The 20,522-nt window shown below is 41.6% G+C and overlaps 1 protein-coding gene across 1 annotated transcript; it reads right to left on the reverse strand.

Moving 5' to 3' along the window:
• Positions 1 to 365: 365 nt before the first annotated feature.
• sla1a (Src like adaptor 1a) lies at positions 366 to 14,108 on the reverse strand. Its single transcript, XM_084080158.1, has 8 exons — positions 13,928 to 14,108; positions 12,907 to 13,025; positions 11,148 to 11,241; positions 9,781 to 9,867; positions 8,658 to 8,761; positions 6,773 to 6,904; positions 3,326 to 3,455; positions 366 to 2,062 (listed from the first exon to the last, which is right to left on the reverse strand). Exons 2-8 carry the CDS (start codon positions 12,995 to 12,997, stop codon positions 1,852 to 1,854), a joined length of 849 nt encoding a protein of 282 aa, XP_083936284.1. The 5' UTR covers positions 12,998 to 13,025; positions 13,928 to 14,108; the 3' UTR covers positions 366 to 1,851.
• Between the last annotated feature and the right edge of the window lie 6,414 nt (positions 14,109 to 20,522).

Consider the following 20,522-nt stretch of genomic DNA (forward strand, 5'->3'; position numbering starts at 1 on the left):
CCTAGCAACATACTCTTAGGATTTTGAAAACATTTTTACATATGTATTTGGCCGCGGACCCCCATCTCCAAATGTTTTGTTCCAGGGACCCCCAGAAGCAAAGATTTGAGTTACAAATGTTCGCTTTAAAAAAGATATGTTCAAATATTTACACAAAATTTCACAACATTTCCAAAAAAAAGCAGATATACAAGCTCATAGCAGATATACAAGATATACAAGCTCACAAGCGCTATGAGCTTGTATATCTGCTGATTTTGAATAGCCAAAGAAATCTAAAAATTATATAGAGGCTTTCCCGGTCTTAATGAGATTAAGAGTACACACAAACACACACACACATGCCTAGATTCTTTTCATTTTCACAGCGTGACCATTTTGACATTTATTTATCAGGTATTATTATTACAGTAAATCAACAGTGGAAAATAGTTTGAGAGAGCTACATCGATAAGACACACATGCTACTTACACAAACAAAGAAAGCATTCAAATCTCTATAGTCGACTTTCATGATGCTGAAGCTGTTTGGTTGTTTTAGCAAACTAAAACTTGTTTGTCCAGAATAGGGTTGGGCTCCTTTGGGATTTTAACGATTCCCGTTACTTAAAGAGAACCGTAAAGGAATCGGACCGTTAACGATTCCTATATTTTTAAAAAAATCTATAATTTTGGCCATTATTATGATTTTTGATAAACACAAATTCAATCGTACATACAGTATTTCATACATATTATTGTAGGGGTTCTCAAAGTGAGGGGGTCCAGGGACCAAGGGTTACAAATGTGATGGAACCGAAATTCCGGTTCCTCAATGTTGGATCCGGTTCCGTCCGGTGTCCGAATCCCAACCCTATAGTCCAGAATTCTTCGCACGATGTACGTCACAGTTCAATTGCACCAAACTCCACCTACAGCTCCCTTTCTCCCTTCAGTTCATGCTTAACAGCTCAGGTTGTAGAGTAAAGTGTAAAGTAGACTTGTATAGTTTAATCACGTTAACAGTTCAAAGTGCTCATAATCAGCAGGTAAACCTTGTATGACGGGACACTGATTATTTGGAATGTTTTCACCCACCACGAAAAATAGCCGATCTACAAGCTCACAACACGCCGTGAATGTGAGCTTGTAGATACCGTACGTGCTATTTCCGCTGGGCAACACCGGCATACAATGTCTATAAATTAAGCGTAAGGCTATAACCTCGTTCCCCAGGCTATAGAGCATAGCAGTGGCGGCCATTTTGTGGTTTCACAGATAGAAAGCCCATAAATCGTTCCCATAGAGATTTGCGAAAATATTGATTATTATAATTAATTATGTTGGTGAATCAATATATCTGGTGAATCATGATTCCGTGTCAAACTTATTTGAATATTTAATTATAATATATACAATATTTAATTAATACCCTTTTTTTTTTGCGGTTTTCAAATATGTTTTGACACAGAATCAAATTACAGCTGAAAGTGTCTATGGGGGCGGGACTTCCCCCCAGAAATTGTCTTTTCCAACCAATCACGACACGGCTTTTTGTAAACATCTGCACAGCGTCGACATAACCTACGCGGGCGGTTACTTCCTGTACTTCCCGCTTTAGACTCTCTCAGTAGCAGTTCTTGCCCAGTGTAAGCTCGGGCTAATACAGGGATGACCGTAACATCAATGTTTGATCAGTATATCGTCCAAAGCCATCGCACAGAATACGGTGGGGGCGACGGTCAAGGATGTCCACTGTTGCCATCAACATTTAACGCACTTTGTGATCATTAGGGGGGAGGAGGGGGGGGGGGGGTTTAGTTCCTCTGATTGTCCAGTCAGGTATAAGCTCTATACCGCTCTTCTCCCCCCTTAATATTCGTCATCGTAGTTTTCCTCATGGTTGCTGTCTGGCAGGGCGTACATGGACCTGCTCTTCTTCTTCCTGCTGGCGCTCCTCGCAGAAGCGTCCTGATTGGTGGACATGGACATGTAGGAGGCCATGCTGTTCCTCACGCCGTAGCTCACCATGGACTCCCTGTCGTTGGACATGCCGGGACTCTCTGAGCCAATCAGCTGCTTGCTGCCATGGGTGGAGGAGAGATCACATTATGATTAGTACAACATCTCTGAGATAACTTTAAAGGGATAGTTCACCCCCAAAATGACTTTTTTTCTATCGATCAGTCACCCCATGGAGACTTGAATTCATGGATATTTTTTTGTTTTTGTCGCATTCCTAAGCCAATAATTTGATGACCGGCTGCGGTTCCGTTAGGAGACACAAAGAGTCTCCTTTGTTTTCCGGAACCGCAAATTATTGGTTTAGGAATGCGACAAAAACAAAAAAATGTCCATGAATTCAAGTCTCCATGGGGTGACTAACAGTGTTGATTTCGTCGACTAAAACTATGACGAAAAATGTTTGTCAACTACCTTTTTTCACTGACGAAAACTAAATAAAAACTAAGCTATGATGACTAAAACTAAGACTAAATATATTGACAATTTTGTCAACAAATAAGAACTAGACCAAAATGTTAGGGAGGGAGATCCAGTAGAACTAAAAGACAAGTCATTTTATGGTTGCGCTCGGGTGTTGCACTCTGAAAATAGCAGATCTACAAGCTCACAACGCGTCGCAGCGCGACGCGTTGTGAGCTTGTAGATCGGCTATTTTCAGCATGCAACAAGTGTATCAGCTATTTCGATGCCATCAAGGCACCGCCAAAATATATTGTTGTCGACAAAATCAACTGTATATTTAGTCGACTGAAATCTTATGATATTTATTCAACTAAAACTAGACTGAAACTAAAACTTTTCGAATGACTAAAATATGACTAAAACTAAATGAAATTGTATTCAAAAGACTATGACTGAAACTAAATCAAAATGTGCTGTCAAAATCAACACTGGTGACTAATCAATAGAAAAAAAAATGTCTTTGTGTGAACTATCCCTTTCTGCTGTCGGGCAGAAACCTCTCCATGTTTTAACTTTTTGTGTTTTTTTTGTAAATTAACGCCCTACTTGATCATACTACAGCGTCACACAAAAGCACCAAAAGTAGCAGATCCACAGGCTCGAAAGACGGTGCAAAGCGACACGTTTTGAGCTTGGCGATCTGCTAATTTTGAATTTGAATCCTGAAAAGTTACAGTTTTGGACATAATGAGGTTTCCATCCGACAGAGACGAGATTAAGGTCAGGTCTATAATGCAATATAAGTGCATATATAATGCATTATAATGTGCTTATAAGGCATTATAACATGCATACATCTAGCTGTTGAAATAATGGTTGAAATGTATATAAAACAAAAAGAAAGGCCCTTTTTTTGTACCTGTCTACATTCTTCCAGTCAAAGTTGCGGCGCATCACGACAGGCGGGGTGTGTAGGGTGGAGGAGAGCGTAGGGAAGGTTCCTGACAGACAGGGGGAGGTGAGCACGCAGCACAGGCCATCTGCTGCGTCTGATAAAACCAACGAGGAAGAAGGAAGGAAAGGGGAAGTGAGACGTTGTGCTTCACACACACACACACACACACACACACACACACACACACACACACACACACACACACACACACACACACACGCGATACAGCTGGCTGCATACTCCCTCAACCACAGGGCTAGAAAGAAAAAGTGATCCTTAATGCACCAGTATACACACACACACACACACACACACACACACACACACACACACACACACACACACACACACAATCAAATCAAAATCCTATCTCTCATTTACAGCTGCGTTCCAAAAATATCCTCATCCATCTGTGTGCTGCTGATGAGATGGAACAGCTATTTATAGCCAACACACGTCAGTCAAAGACATGTACATGGATTACAGTTATCAGTCGTGGCGACCGATTTCAGTCATTTGGATTCCATAGAAGCCAGCATGTCTTCTATGGCATTGGTTCTCAAAGTGAGGTCCGGGGACCCCCAGGGGTCCTTGAGGGAGTTCCAGGGGGTCCCCAGCTAAATGGTAGATAGTTAGGAACCAAATGGACCCTTATGGGTCTGTAACTCAGAGAGTGTACAAATGGAACCAAATGGACCCTTATGGGTCTGTAACTCAGAGAGTGTACAAATGGAACCAAATGGACCCGTCTCAGAGTTAAATTAACATTGATTTTACAATTTAAATTGGGGTCCCAAAGATAGAAATGCCATGGGGGTCCATACCCCATAGCCTAATGCATGTCAAACTGGGGGTCCTTGAAATAAAAATGGTTGAGAATCACTATTAGAGCCATAAAACATCTTTTCTTATGGGGGTCTCTGGCATATCTTTTCAAATGGGGGTCCGCGGGCTACTAAGTGTCAATATGGGGGCCTTGACATGAAAAAGTTTGAGAAGCACTGTTCTATGGAAGCATGTCATGTACCCCAAAAAATTGCCTATCTACAAGGTTTAGAATGATAATACCTTAACACCATAATTGGCCTGTCAACATGTTTCAGTCATGAGATTTTACTTTGCTTTATTCCATGCATGTGTCTGAGCACTCCCTACGAAACGCCTGCCTTGCTGGGGAATGATTGACCCCCCCGCAGACAGACGCCTTCATAAAATGTAGCATACTGTACTTTGGTCGGGAAGACGCAAGTAAGGCTCCGTTAACCGCAGAGGTGCACCAGACTACAGTCACTTCCTTGTTTACATTCTGTGGCAACGCTGTCGGCCTGTTGCGAAAACTGAATGTTGTTATGAGACACATCGTGCAAAGAAGCGTTTTAAGTAGGGCTGTGAATCTTCTGTTATCTCACCATTCGATTCGGATTCTTGGTGGTCACGATTTGATTAAAAAATCGATTTAAAAAATATTCCCAATCAGTTTCATCTATTTTAATTCACAACAGTTATATTGTTGTCATCTGGACTTTAACAACCAAGTGAATTCAGCCTATAGTTATTTCCAACAGCTCAAACAAAAAGTTGTATAATACCAGAGGGGATCGTTTGAAAAAATGATTAGCTTTGATGGTATCTTAGATTAGGTGTAGTTCTATTTGATGCAGAAACACAACATAATTGCATTGACGCAAGTAACATTAACGAGCGTCAACGAGCGTAGCTGGACACATACACACACACACACACACACACACACACACACACACACCTCTGCTGTGCTGAACTGAAAGTTACTGGAGTTAGTTTTGTTTTCCCCCTAAAAGCCCTTGAATATGATTGAAGATATTATAATGTTTACTGTGATTATGGTAAGCTCAGATTTCATATCACACGCCATACAGTAAGAACGCCTTTAACTTTGACCACGAAAAAATTAGGAAGGCCACCCGACGAGCCCTTTTTGGGGGGGGCCTTTCCGGCACATCATGTTTATATTTTTTGTCTTTTCTCTATCTTTTCCACTTTTTAAAACAAATATTATATTTTAAATCATGTGCAAATAAACTAAAATATCCTAGTTACTTTGTAGCACTTAATAGTTTTCTTGGCACACTATTTGCCCTGTCATGTGTCGACTTATGGGTTCATGCTTATTTACTCTGATCTTGCGTTTTGCAAGTCTTTGGATAAGAGTGAGTGTCTGCTACATGTGGTTGAAGCTACAGATAAGAACTCAACTCTATTTTAAGTACATAAGAGACTAGTGGTTTTTGAAAGAGCACTTTCTGTTTCTGTTGCACTTAACACACACACACAGAGACTCTACCAGTAAACAACATGACGTTGGCAGAGTTGCAACATACACCCCCTCACTCAAACATGCAAACCCCAAGCAAGGGAGAAAGGAAAACAGCCTAAACATCTGATACTGTAATTATTCATCCTTATCACAAAGTGAACATCAGTGTTCACAATCAAGTCAAAATTATCTCGTTTCCAGTTGCTTTCCAAAAATATCCTCTCACAGCCAGAAATGTGGGTTTGCGCTATAGATAAGAAATGACTGTGTTGACAGACGTTGCACACGTTTTTGGTTTGGTGTGTGTGTGTGTGTGTGTGTGTGTGTGTGTGTGTGTGTGTGTGTGTGTGTGTGTGTGTGTGTGTGTGTGTGTGTGTGTGTGTGTGTGTGTGTGTGTGTGTGTGTGTGTGTGTGTGTGTGCGCGTGCATGTGCGTGTTACAGCTAATACAACAGATGTTGTTGATGACAGTAGAGAAGTGACCATTTTGAGGAAGTGTGTTGTACATTCGACAACAGCCTGGAAGAGGCATTCCTTACCAAGGTGCTAAAGTACCAACGTGTTAAGGATGCTATTACACAGCTTGGCTCCTTAATGTAAACGGCTTGTGTTCATATTTGGAAGCCTCTGTAATGTCCATAAATTAGTTGTGAGAGGGCCTGCAGAAGTGCAGATTTAACAGGAATGCCCAGGCCAAGAGCTCTAATGCGTTGGCTAAATTCAGTTGTTGAGTTTTTCCCACGCTTGTGCATATACTATTGTTTGCGTCAGAGAATTTCTTGTTAAATGTGAACGCAAATAACTATCGTCTCTGTCGGTGTGGAAACCTCATATGTCCAAAAATGTTACTTTTCAGGATTCAAATTCAAAAGCATCAAAAGTAGCAGATCTACAAGCTCGAAACGCGCCGCTTCGCGCCGCGTTTCGAGCTTGTAGATCTGCTACTTTTGAGCTTTTGTGTGACGTTGTTGTATGAAGTAGGGCTTTAATTTACACAAAAACACGAAAAGTTCAAATATGGAGATAAGAGGTGTCTGCCCGACAGCAACGACATGTTAAGCGCGCATGTGTGTGTGCGTGCATGCGCACGCGCGTGCGTGCGTGCATAACACCCACCAGAGTAATGGTTGACCAGGTTTTCCAGGCACTGGAAGGTGAGTCTAGGGGAGATGTAGTACCAGGCGTTGTCCAGTCTGAAGATGCGATAGTGCTTTATCTTTCTGTGTTTCACTGACAGTGAATACACTCCTATGGACACATGACATGTGATCCATTATTACACTGTTAATGCATGATGTCATATATACTTCATTATAACACTGTGAATACATGATTCATATCGTCTCTGTCGGATCTACACGCTCAAAGCGTTTCGAACTTGTAGATCTGCTACTTTTGATGCTTTTGTGTGACGCTGTAGTGTGATCAAGTAGGGCGTTAATTTATCAAAAAACACAAAAAGTTAGAATATGGAGATAAGAGGTTTCTGCCCTGACAGCATCGATATACTTCTGTTAATGCATGAAGTCATATACTTCCTTATAACAGTGTGAAACTGTCATACAGTATGTCCTAAACCGTTATTTTAAGGAAATGGAACGACATTTTAGTCGTAGTGAAAATATCAGTTCCTAATCCTGTACCGTAAGGTACAGTATGTCACAGACAGACAGACAGACAGACAGCTAGACCAATGGAAATGATCTGAAGGTGTTAACAGTAAAAAAAAAAACACGTGGTTTTAATTTTCCATCATGTGCAAAGTGTTCTATTCTGCCGAGAACGCGACTGAGAGTAATCATCGTTATAGATTTGAAAAGATGGGCCCACTGTTCTAATGTATATCTCAAAGCCATGCTTTGAGATAAACCATGTTTTGGCCCCTGAACAAGTAATAAAATAGCAGTTCCTAATCATGTCCCGTACAGTATGACTGACACACACACACACACACACACACACACACACACACACACACACACACACACACACACACACACACACACACACACACACACACACACACCCCAATGGAGATGATCTGAAGATGTTACAGTAAAAAACAAGTGGTTTTAATTTTCCATCAGTATATTCTGCCGAGAACGCGATTGAGAATAATCATCGTTATAGATTTGAAAAGATGGGCCCACTGTTCTAATGTTTACTCCAGTAACAGTAACACCCAAACAAAGCCATGCTTTGAGATCAACCACGTTTTGGCCTCTGAATAAGGCCTGATGATGGCCTAGCACATCTGAGGTGGTTTAAAGTATAGCCCTGATCTACACTAATGTATGTTTGTGTTGACACCTCGACACACACAATGTTAGTATTACTGGCATTTTAACCACTTAAGAAACCATTCAATCCGGGAAAGCATCTCTGTGCATTTTTTAGATTTCTTTGGCTATTCAAAAATAGCAGATCTACAAGCTCATAGTGCGGCACCGAGCGCCGCACTATGAACTCGTTTGAGTTACAAATGTAGGCTTTAAAAAATATATCTATTCAAAGATTTGCACAAAATAGCAGATCTACAAGCTTGTAGCTTTGAGCTTGTAGATGTTATTATAGATGTTATTTTTGAAAAATGTATAAAATAATGGTTTTAGCTAAAATCTAATCTAATGACACAGATGCGTTCCCGGATTGAATGGGCCCTATTTTTGTTTTTTGAATCTATTTAGAGATTTTTCTGAGAAACATTCAGACAAAGACTAAAATAAGCCCTATTTGATACTTAGTTGTACACAGGTGTCGCTTTGCAAAAATAGCTGATCTGCAAGCTTGTAGATTTTCTGAAATTTGCGAAAATGTATATATGCTTTGGCAAAAAGTGTCATATGACATGTTGCTCAACAGAAATGATGTATTATTGTCCAGCAACATGTTAGACAACACTTTATTTTTTTCGAAACCACTTAAACCCTACCCAGAATAGGGACGCTAGGGTTCATGTGGTTCAGAATAGGGATGCTAGGGACCATGTGGTTCAACCCACCTCTCTCCGAGGTGCTCTCTCGCACCATAAACGAGCCCACCCGGTTTCCAGGTAACAGCAACAGCTCCTCAGCCTTCTGTCTGATCACCCCTTCAAACAGCCACCTGCAACACAACACAACCATCCTTACTGTCGGGTGGAAGCCTTGTATGGGCAAAACTGTTAGTTTCACTTTTCTGTGACACTGTAGTATGATGAGTATAGTAAGACATGAATTCACGGAACAAAACATGAAAGGTTGAAATTATGGAGATACAAGGTTTCTGCCCGACCGCAGTGCTATGAAAGTCACGTCTCAGATGGATCACGTGCTGTTGACATGATGCAGCTGTACTCACAATAGTACTGGTACTAATTTGACATGGTAATTGTATACTGTGTAATAGCAACAGCTTACAGCTGCAGCAAAAGAAACATACAAAGAAATGCTGAGTTGTGGCTGTGGACACACTGGACCATTTACAACTGATAAAAAAAAACAAATCAATTCCAAATGTATAATCTGTCCAGTGCACAGAGTTAATAGTATGGTATATTAGCAGCAACTGAAGCAAATGAAAAGCTTGCTCTATATGAGCTCTCTAATAAACCTAAAATAGAGGGTAGAGCATCTATCTATCTATCTATCTATCTATCTATATCTATCTGCAGTGTGACCAGCACGGTCAAGGCAGATGGTCTGCCCATCCTACAGTCTGGTTCTGCTCAAGGTTTATCCCCATTAAAAGGGAGTTTTTCCCTTGATGCTCTCGCCAAGTGCATGTTCAAGGGTTGGAAATGTTGGGTCTCTGGCTCTGCGTTATATGTGAGATGGATGGATAGATGGATAGATAGATAGATAGATAGATAGATAGATAGATGTATAATGTCAGTTGTCATGGCAGTACCATAGCATGAAACACAGGACAGGTAGTGACAAAAAGAGATACAACCAAAAATAAATAATAATGAAGTTAGTAACATAGAGGAATTAGAAATAAGGTACCAAAAGGAAAACAAAACAAAAAACAAATTGTCTTGAGGCAACTTGTGATTTGGTAATAAAAATAAATTGAAATGAAGGAAGAAAGAAAGAAAGAAAGGAGAGGAAGTGCAGTGTGGAAATGAATGACTTTGTTTTTACCCGTGATAGACTTTAGCGACATGGCTGTGGGGGATGTAGTTCTCCTTTCCTGTTCGACTGGAGCGCACCCTCCACCAGCGAGCCTCCCTGACAACACAGTCACAGAACAACACAACGTCAACCACTCTGCTTTCCTCGGGACGGTCACGTCTCTATACCAGTGGCTCTCAAACGCGGCCAAATACATCATTCATCATTTTGGGGGTCCTTGACCTTGACATGAAAAGGTTTGAGCACCATATTATAGCAACATAAGTGTTTCAGAAAACTGTTAGTATTTAGAAGACATTTGTAGAATCGGCCTTGGGTCTTAGTAAGGGGTCCATTTGGTTCCATTCGTACACTGTCAGAGTTACAGACTTGTAAGGGTCAATTTAAAACCCAGACAGTCCCTGGAATCCACTCAGAGAACCAATGCTACAGTACGACACCCAAACTTCCCATGTTGTTGAATGGAATGCATGGTGATTTGTCAAGCTCAAGTTAAGGCCTTTGCAGACAGGGTGCGATTGGTCAATCAGTTTTTACCGCGGGGCGGCAGTGGCTCAGGGGTAGAGTGGCCGGGTAGAGTGAACCGGAAAACCGCAAGGGTCCCAGTTTGATCCCGGGCTGGGGCGCTCCCCTTGAGTTAGTGTCGAAGTGTCCTTGAGCAAGGCGCTGAACCCCTAATTGCTCCCGATGAGCAGGTTGGTGCCTTGCATGGTTTCCTCCGCCATCGGTGTATGAATGTGTGTGTGAATGGGTAAATGGCACAATCAATGTAAAGCGCTTTGGTTAAAAGCGCTATATAAATGCACCATTTACCATTTACCGCATGTGAAAAGACGCACAAATCGAACTGGGTTCGATTGGGAAGAAAACCGCATCGCCACAGCCACTTGCCGCACGGAAAATTCTGAGCCGGTGTGCATGAGGTCAGAGAACCATGTGTTCTTTTAAAAAATTATATTGTCCGTTTTTTTCCATGGGAAAAATCGCACCCTGTCTGCAAAGGCCTTTATTTGTCAGACTTGGTTTTAACCACATTTAAGCAATTTGCATGTGCAACACTTGCAATTTTCAAAAGCTTTCACGGCCCGCCCATCTGACCACTTAACTCGGCAGCCTACCGTATTAAGTGGTCAGATAGAGCATGTTTATTTTAATGATCAATATATCCATTTTGTTCTGGCTTTGATTAATGGAAGCAAGGTAGTATTTATATATATTACATTATTTTATTTTTTAATATCAATGTCATTATCATTACAATCTTAGTGTTTTGCAAATTATTTGGGGGCCAACTTGCAAATATCCTCACTGTCCGCCAGCGAGCCCCGGACCACAGTTTGAGAACCGCTGGGATCATGATTGGTTCTTGGACTCACTGTGCGATGACGCTGAGCTTCTCTCCTATCTTGAAGATGGGCTCACTGACGTCAGAGCATGGGTAGTCCTGGATCACCATCAGCGTGTCGCTCTCTGAACGTCCCCGGGGATGACAAGCAGAGGGTTAGGATCGAGCAGCACATATTTTTATGACTTATGATTTATGACTGATTTACACTGTAAATTGTCGTGGACGAAGTACTAAAAAAAATGTCTTAAGTAAATGTATCAATACCACAATGTAGGAATACAATTGTTACGCTGTTAAGCTAAAGTCCCTGTATTCAAAATTTACTTGAGTAAAAGCACAAAAGTGAGAATTTCACAAGTGTTCAAAATGTATAAAAATCTTTTGAAAATAGCAGATCTACAAGCTCACAACGTGTCGCTTTGCGACGCGTTGTGAGCTTGTAGATCTGCTATTTTCAAATAGCCAAAGTATACACAGCATAGGGTTGAAGTGGTGAATGTATGTAATAATGATGCAAATCTACAAAGTAATTAATAACGAAACTTTTCAAATAGTTGCAGTGGAGTTAAAAAGTACAATAGTTGCCTCTGAGATGTAGTGGAGTAGAAGTATTGAAAATACTCAAGTAAAGTAAAAAAAATATCAGATCTGCACCTAAGTACAGTACTTGAGTAAATGTACTTAGTTATTTTCCACCACTGTTTACACTTTGTTGTCAAATGGAGTCGCACTCCAAAAATTACACATCAATTTAGAATTTAAGGTGTTCAGCGGACACTCTTAATCCAGAGTGATTTACAGTAAGCAAGGTAAAGACAGATCAAATGCATAGAGACAGTGTAGTGCCTCAGTAAACTAGCATCATAGGTAGACCAAGAACCTAGCATCAGTCTAAACAATATAATATACAAAATCTGTACATTGGAACTATACAAACTAAATCGATTCGGCATGAGACTCTGTCATAAGACGACCTATAAATCAGGCTTTAGCCGTGTGTGTGTGTGTGTGTGTGTGTGTGTGTGTGTGTGTGTGTGTGTGTGTGTGTGTGTGTGTGTGTGTGTGTGTGTGTGTGTGTGTGTGTGTGTGTGTGTGTGTGTGTGTGTGTGTGTGTGTGTGTGTGTGTGCGTGCCTGTGTGTTTTTTGGGGGGGGAGGGGGGGAGTACTGAATATTGTTTACATGTGTGTTTCATTATTTTTATGGAGTGCCTCTGATAGACAGCTAGCCGTCTGTCTATTAGAGGGTCAGACTGCGTGTCTGTGTGTGTGTGTGTGTGTGTGTGTGTGTGTGTGTGTGTGTGTGTGTGTGTGTGTGTGTGTGTGTGTGTGTGTGTGTGTGTGCGTGCAGTGGTGGGAAGTAACTAAGTACTGTCTGTCTGTCTGTCTGTGTCCAGAGATAATCCTGCAAGCCGCTGCACTGATCAGCGGCAAATATATTTTGCACCACCCTGCCAGTAGGCCACTGAAGTACCTCCACCAATAGTTATTTTTTGTGAAGCACATTGAGTTTACATTGTGTGAATACATGTGCACAGAGTGCACGTTGCTGTCGGGGCAGAAACCGCTTATCTCCATATTCTAACTTTTTGTGTTTTTTTGTAAATTAACGCCCTACTTGATCATATTCACACAAAAGTAGCTGATCCACAATGAAACTTTTGAGCTTGTAGATCTGCTACTTTTGCAACAAAAACAAATTGAATCCTGAAAAGTAACTTTCACAGGCTGAACTAAACAGAAGTCATGACCTCAAGTGTAAATGAAAGAATCTAGAAGACCTTACTTACCCCCCTTTAGTGTATTGTCAATGTGCGTGTTGGCGTTCCCTCGGTCGCTCAAACCTCTGTTGGCCATCACGTTGGCCATCACGTTCCCCATATCCTCTACAGGGACCCCGATCACTGGCCTGAACACATACAGTATACAGTCTTTACCCTAAGTCATATGCACACAGTACGTACGTTAAAAACACACGTCTCAGTTTAGAAGCCACACACAGCAGACTGTTCTATTAGTCAGGGTGTGTTTTGACACTTCTTCTTCTTCCCGCAACACGCTGAAGTTCAGTTTTTGTAACTTCCTATTTGCGGACCAGAGTCGCTATCTCTACCAGGACACCCGCGGTCAAAAGGGGAAGCTGAAACTTCGATGGTATCGCACCTCAATTTTCCACTCCTGCTGCTCTCGCTTCGAGCAGTGACTTAAGTACAATTTTGAGGTATTTGTGCTTTACTTGAGTATTTCCAATTTCCAATACTTTTACTTCTACTCCACTACATCTCTGATCCAAATATTGTACTTTTACTCCACTACAATTATTTGAAAACTTTAGTTACTTTGTAGATTTTGATTATTATTACAAAACATACATTAAGCACTTCAGCCCGATATACATTTCAGCCATTTGAAAATAGCCGATCTACAAGCTCACAATGTGTCACCATGTGACGCATTGTGAACTTGTAGATCTGCTATTTTCAAAAGTTTTGAAAACTTGCAATGGGACATTCTGCATAATGAGTACTTTATACTTTTGGTACTTGAAGTAAAAAAAAAGATACCAATACATTTTTACTTTTACTCAAATCATTTTTTAATTACAGACGTTTACTTGTATCAGAGTACTTCTATATTGCACAATTGATACTTTTACTTAAGCAAAAACATTTGAGCACTTTTTCCACCACTGGCAATTAAGCAATGATTCCGTCAACTGAGAGAAAGGAGTCAGTCAACACAGTAGAGATACCGCAGCTATCATTAAGTAAACGCATCATATTTGAGCACCTCACTGCAGTAATACTGTACCTGTGAAAGCCGGTCTTACATGGAGCTTGGGTTCCAGCGCTATAACAACGACATCAAGCTCGGCGACAGAACCTTTGACCCGCCGTGGACATGCAGCTGATGGTGTGGCTGTCACAGTTCCTCTTAGGTATCATCTCTGCTGTGTGTTCGTTCCTATACATACATGTACAGCCTCCACAATGATGCAAGTTTTAACCCATTAAGGCCGGGAAACGCATCTCTGTGTCATTTTAAGATTTTTTTTGGCCTTTCAAAAATAGCAGATCTACAAGCTGAGCTAGCGGAGCTATTTTAGAAAGATCGTGAAAATGTGTGAAAATCATTGAATGTATATATTTTTCATTTGTAGAATCCCCCAGAAGCAAAGATTTGAGTCACTGTAATACATGTATATATTCAAAGATTTGCACACAGTTTTCACGATTTTTTTCAAAAAATAGCAGATCTACAAGCTCATAGCGCGGCACTCGGTGCCGCGCTATGAGCTTGTATATCTGCTATTTTTGAATAGCCCAAATAAATCTAAAAAAAAGACACACAGACAGGCGCGTTCCCGGTCTGTATGGGTTAACACCCCAGCCAGCCTATACTGACCTGGCACACAGAGTGTGGTGACAGCGTCTGCACGCTCACTTCCTGTCACTGAAATGAGGAAGAGGGACCAGGCCGGGGTAGAGACTGTGTGACTTTGACTGCAAATAAACAAGCTGACATGCCTAGCAGCAGCAGTGGTGGTAAAACTACTCAAATGTTTCACTTAAGTAAAAGTATCAATACTGCAATGTAGAAGTACTCTAAGGACTGCTACAAGTAAAAGTCCGGAATTCAAAATTCACTCGAGTAAAAGTACAAAAGTATTGGTATCAAAATGTACTTGAAGTACCGAAAGTAAAAGTACTAAAATGTTTGAAAATAGCATATTGCGACGCGTTGTGAGCTTGTAAATCGGCTATTTTCAAATAGCCTAGGTATAAAATAGGGCTAAAGTCGTTAATGCATGTTTTATTATGTAATAATTTATATCTGCAAAGTAACTAGTAACTATAAAGTTTTCACATAATTGGCTGTGGAGTAAAAGTGCAATATTTGCCTCTGAGATGTAGTGGAGTAGATGTAAAAGTACAGACAATTGGAAACACTCCGGTAAAGTAAAAGTACCTCAAAATTGTACTTGAGTACAGTACTTGAGTAAATGTACTTAGTTACTTTACACCACTGCTGACAGGCATTAGCAGTGGAGACAGATTCAGACTCTCAGGAGTTTAGTTATTTTTTTAAAGGAATAATTAATGTGGCATGTTTGTCTTGTCGACAGTCATTATTCATCATGCTGTCTGTTTGTACAGCCTGAATCATATTATGTGAAAAAAAATGTCCGCATTTGGATAACGTCTCTGTCGGGTGGAAACCTCATATGTTCAAAACTATGAATTTTGAGGATTCAAATTCAAAAGCATCAAAAGTAGCTTGAAAAGTAGCTAGCGCCTCGTTTCGAGCTTGCAGATATGCTACTTTTGATACTTTTATGTGTGATGCAGTAATATGATCAGGTAGGGGCGTTAATTTACAAAAAAAAACACAAAAAAGTTAAAATATGGGCCTGGGCCGCTGGCGTAGCGGTTCGGGCACCTATAGGCTCCAAAGTAGCCTGACTCACAGCGCGTCGCGGGTTCGAATCCCGATCCCAGCGGCCTTCGCCGCATCCCCTGACTATCTTATCAATAAAGGCATAGAAGTAAAAAAAAAAGTAAAAAATACACAAAAAGTTAAAATATGGACATAAGAGGTTATGTCCAAATTTTGGACGTAAAATATGGACATGTTTCTGCCTGACAGCAACGATAACCTTCCATGAGAGACTGAGTAACACAGGCTAGAACTGGGCCAAAAAAGAAAACCCTAGACTGTCTCGTTGACAACCGTCTTCTTGTTTTTGCACATACTGTAGAAAAAGGCCAATATGGGTCAGCAGCGTCTATAAATGTTGCAAAAAGGAATGCAAGAGAAAGTTTTTCAGAGTGGTTTTAAGTATGAGAAACTGTGTCCTCCACACTCTAATTACTGACCATGTCAAGCCCTAGCATTTAAACCATGTGTTTGCGCTAAAAGAAACCGTGGTTGAAGAAGCTTGTGTTTTCTTTTTCTGCCATGGCAGCCAGAATCAAAGACGAATTTGACACACATTTTGCACAAAGGATGAATTACTGATATGGCTATATATATGTCACAGTATATACGTACATTGAACCGGTGGTTCTGTCTGAACCTTGTTCGTTTCAAGGACCCCATGTTTCTTTTTAGATTTTTTTAATTTTTTTTTATGCCAGTGGGTAGACAGGAAATGGGAGAGAGATGGCGAGTGACACGCAGCAAAGGCCGTCGGGGTCGGGACTCGAACTTGCGACGCGCTGTCAGGCTACAATGGAGCCTATAGGTGCCCGGACCACTAGGCCAGCAGTCCCGGGCCAAGGACCCCATGTTTGATATGCGTTTAGGGCCACACAACCCCAGTTGATATGATTTGTATCCCTGGGACTCCAATGTACACAGTAAAATGTGTTTTCTTTTTTAACTCAGAGAGTGTACAAATGGAACCAAATGGACCCTTTCGGGTCCATTTGGTTCCATTTGTACACTCTCAGAGTTACGTACCCGAGACCGCTAAGGGTCCAGAACAAAGGGCGGTTCCACGTACCTCAAGCCATGGGTTCGGGCTGGTCCAGTGCATCTCAGGAACAGAACATGTATACGGAAAGTACAATAAAGGCACTACCAGACGAAGATGTAGGGGCGGCGGTGGCTCAGTGGCCGGTAGAGCGGCCTGAACCCGGCGCGAGGTTCCCAGTTCGATCCCGGGCTCCCCCAGAGTTAGTGTCGAAGTGTCCTTGAGCAAGACGCTGAACCCCTAATTGCTCCCGATGAGCAGGTTGGTGCCTTGCATGGTTTCCTCCCAAGCTCACAACGCGTCGCGTTGTGAGCTTGTAGATCGGCTATTTTCAAATAGCCTAGGTATAAAATAGGGCTAAAGTGGTTAATGTGTGTTTTCTAATGTAATGATTTTTATTAAGTAAGTAGTTACTTAAGTTTTCAAATAATCGTAGTGGAGTAAAAGTACAGCATTTGCCTCTGAGATGTAGTGGAGTAGAAGTAAAAGTATAGACAATTGGAGATACTCCAGTAAAGTAAATGTTTACCTCAAAATTGTACTTAAGTACAGTACTTGAGTACATGTACTTAGTTACTTTACACCACTGGACAAGACAAAGAAGACTAGACTAGGGCAAGAGAAAAAGCAAAAAGAACTGAGTCACACAGTCAGTCAGTCACAACAGGAGGGAGTTGGGTCCAGATAATAAGAGAAGCAGCCTGCTTTTCTTATTAACCAGGACACATAGAAAGTGGCATGGCTTTTACGTCTGTTTTATGTGTCATGACGACATGACGGGCTCTGTGTGTGTGTGTGTGTGAAGCGCTTTATGAGAAAAGGAAGCCCGAGCTTTTTGGCACCTTTCACGTGTGGTCTGTCAAAAAAAGTTATTTTTGACATACAGCTTCCGCGGTTCTTGGTATGACTACTACCTAAGAACAAGCGCAAAAACCTTGTCCATACATTATACACACACACACACACACGTGCGTTGGTGTTGCCCCGAAACGCCCCCAATCTATGCTTGTTTTAAGGTAATTTACTGGAAAACAATGCATGTACTCTTCCTTTTAGCTACAGCGACTAGTATATAGTTGGGTCATTTATGGCACTTCCGTGACCGCGGAGAGCGAAGGTCCGTTTCTCAATGGATTTGTCATCTAGGAGGGTTATTAAACAAATTTAGCCGGGGTGTCTTTTTTAAAACGGCGGGGAAAATTTGTGGGAGACCAAAATCCAAAATGGCTGCCGTGAAAATGAACTTTTTAATGGTTTGACCTACAATGATGCACAATACATGGTTTCAGAGCTTATTTTGGTCAAGGAATACATATATGGTGTTTATATAATGATTTGACCTATTGTCGACCTTCAAATGCAAGATGGCTGCCAATTATGAGCTCCAAAAGGGAGTTTTTTTCAAAATCGTCACAGAGCCTTCATATTAGGCTCAAATGAAAGCTCTGCTCATGATGAGTTGAATAATATACAGTATAAGTACACAGAAGTAATCTCTGAGGTCAATAAAGTCAATGTTTGTGTGTAAACAGCAGTTGCTGATTTGCGGTTTCCCATTAAATAGGGTAGGCTACTGAGAATATGGTGTCCAGTTCATCCCATCACATTTTCATAATGAACCAAAAAGTAATTGTGCAGTATAGCCTAACATAAAATAGTATTCTGTATGCAAAGCTAGAAAGGTTAGTTGCTTGAGGTGAATTTATTTTGTATTATTGATCCCAGTGTTTCCTGTCTAGTTACTTTTACCTGCCTTAACCAGCCTTGTAATTTTGTCAGTGTTTCCACCTGTGTCCTCCTAGTTCCCCAGCCTATCCCTGTGTTGATTGTCTGTTGAGTTTGCCTGTGTCCTGTTAATCCCTGTCTATTTAAGCCCTGTGTTTGCATTGTGTTCTTGTTGGTCTGTAGACCTTTGTCATGTGAGGTTTTTAGTCGTTGTTCTTTGTACTCAAGAATCTTGGACGTGATTTTGGATAAGAACCTCTCTCCAGAGCAGTATGCACCGCACGCCCCATCTGTAGTTCTTTCCTCGTAGTGCTTGGTCTACCAACCCCTCCACTACTACCCCTGCTGTAACCAGAGTGTCTGCAATTCCAGAGCCCTTGAATCGCTTGTAGATTGCATAGATGTAGGACATCAGCTGGTGGAAAGGTACGAGGATTGGGAGGATGTCCTTCATTGCAACATTTCTGGATTCTCCGCCTTGAGCTCAGTGAGTGTCTTGTAGGTGGGCAGGTCACCAACAAGAAAGGAGAATGGAATATTCTTCTGCCGCATGGCCTCCACATGTTTCACCATTATGTCATTCACCACTGACTTGCTTGAAGGTTAATTGTATGTTGTGTGGTAATAAGGCTTGCTCTTGTTGGGTGGTGGATGACAGCAGGACTGGGCACCACTGTATCCTGGAACTCGCTGCTCTTCGGGTGGTGGTCTTGTACCATGATTGTCTACACGAGACAGTGCATCACAGAGCGAGCACGCTGCGGAGCTCTGCTATCAACCTGGGAGTAAATGTCCATGGCATGACAAGGAGTAAAGATCTGGTAGACACTCTGCACAAGAGCGGTGTCTGCATCAGCTATGGAGATACACTGCTCCTCTATGACCATTGGGCTCTGATGGATGTGGAGGCATCAGCAACCTGCCCACATGAGATCGCAGACAGCAAGCCAGCTATCGTGATCATCGACAATGACGACTTCAAGATTGACACTATGACAGGTGACTCTACAGGAGTCCATCGAACAAATGTCATGTACATTCAGCCAGAGAGCAATGAAAAGAAACCAGGCGAAGAGACTGCTGAAACGCTCACCAAGAAGAATGAAATCTCTGCACAGCTAAAGCAGAAGTGTGCAGAACTGACAAAGGTTTGCCAGTACAGATACCCCCCTGGTAGCAAGAGTGAGTCACCTGCTTGTCCCAGGGTAGATCCACCAGTGGATGGGTCAGCTCCGCAGCGTGCTCGCTCTTTAATACATGCACTGTCTCGTGTAGGCAATCATGGCACAAGACCACCACCTGAAGAGCAGCGAGTTCCAGGATACAGTGGTGCCCAGTCCTGCTGTCATCCACCACACAACAAGAGCAAGCCTAATTACCACACAACCTACAATGAACCTCCAAGCAAGTCAGTGGTGAATGACATAATGGTGAAACATGTGGAGGCCATGCAGCAGAAGAATATTCCATTCTCCTTTCTTGTTGGTGACCTGCCCACCTACAGTATAAGACGCTCAACTCAGCTCAAGGCGGAGAATCCAGAAATGTTCAAGGACATCCTCCCAATCCTCGTAACTTTCCACCAGCTGATGTCCTACATCTATGCCATCTACAAGCGATTCAAGGGATCTGGAATGGCAGACGCTCTAATGTCCAAGATGCTTGAGCACAAAGAACAACAACTAAAAACCTCACCTCACAGGACTACAGACCAACAAGACCACAGTGCAAACACAGGGGTTAAATAGACAGGAATAAACAGGACACAGGTGAACTCAACAGACAATCAACACAGGGATAGGCTGGGGGAGTAAGAGAACACAGGTGGAAACACTGACAAAATCACAAGACTGGTTAGACAAGGCAGGTAACAGTAACTAGGCAGACAGGAAACAGGGAGCAATACCACAAAATAAGGGTGACAAATGAGTTGACCTTTAAATCAACTCAAGCAACTAACCTTTCTAGCTTTGCATACATAATACTATTTTATGTTAGGCTATACTGCACAATTACTTTTTGGTTCATTATGAAAATGTGATGGGATGAACTGGACACCATATTCTCAGTAGCCTACCCTATTTAATGGGAAACCGCAAATCAGCAACTGCTGTTTACACACAAACATTGACTTTATTGACCTCAGAGATTACTTCTGTGTACTTATACTGTATATTATTCAACTCATCATGAGCAGAGCTTTCA

Source organism: Gymnoscopelus microlampas (genome assembly GCF_963454915.1).
Source record: "Gymnoscopelus microlampas genome assembly, chromosome: 15".
Taxonomy (NCBI): domain Eukaryota; kingdom Metazoa; phylum Chordata; class Actinopteri; order Myctophiformes; family Myctophidae; genus Gymnoscopelus; species Gymnoscopelus microlampas.

Bases quoted from the DNA above. Each gene is read 5' to 3' on its own strand.
- sla1a (XM_084080158.1), bottom strand. From the start codon at position 12,997: ATGGGGAACGTGATGGCCAACGTGATGGCCAACAGAGGTTTGAGCGAC. The intron at 9,868-11,147 runs GTGAGTCCAAGA...CTGTGTTGTCAG, and splicing joins AAGCTCAGCGTCATCGCACA to GGAGGCTCGCTGGTGGAGGG. The intron at 2,063-3,325 runs GTACAAAAAAAG...CACCCATGGCAG, and splicing joins GACTGGAAGAATGTAGACAG to CAAGCAGCTGATTGGCTCAG.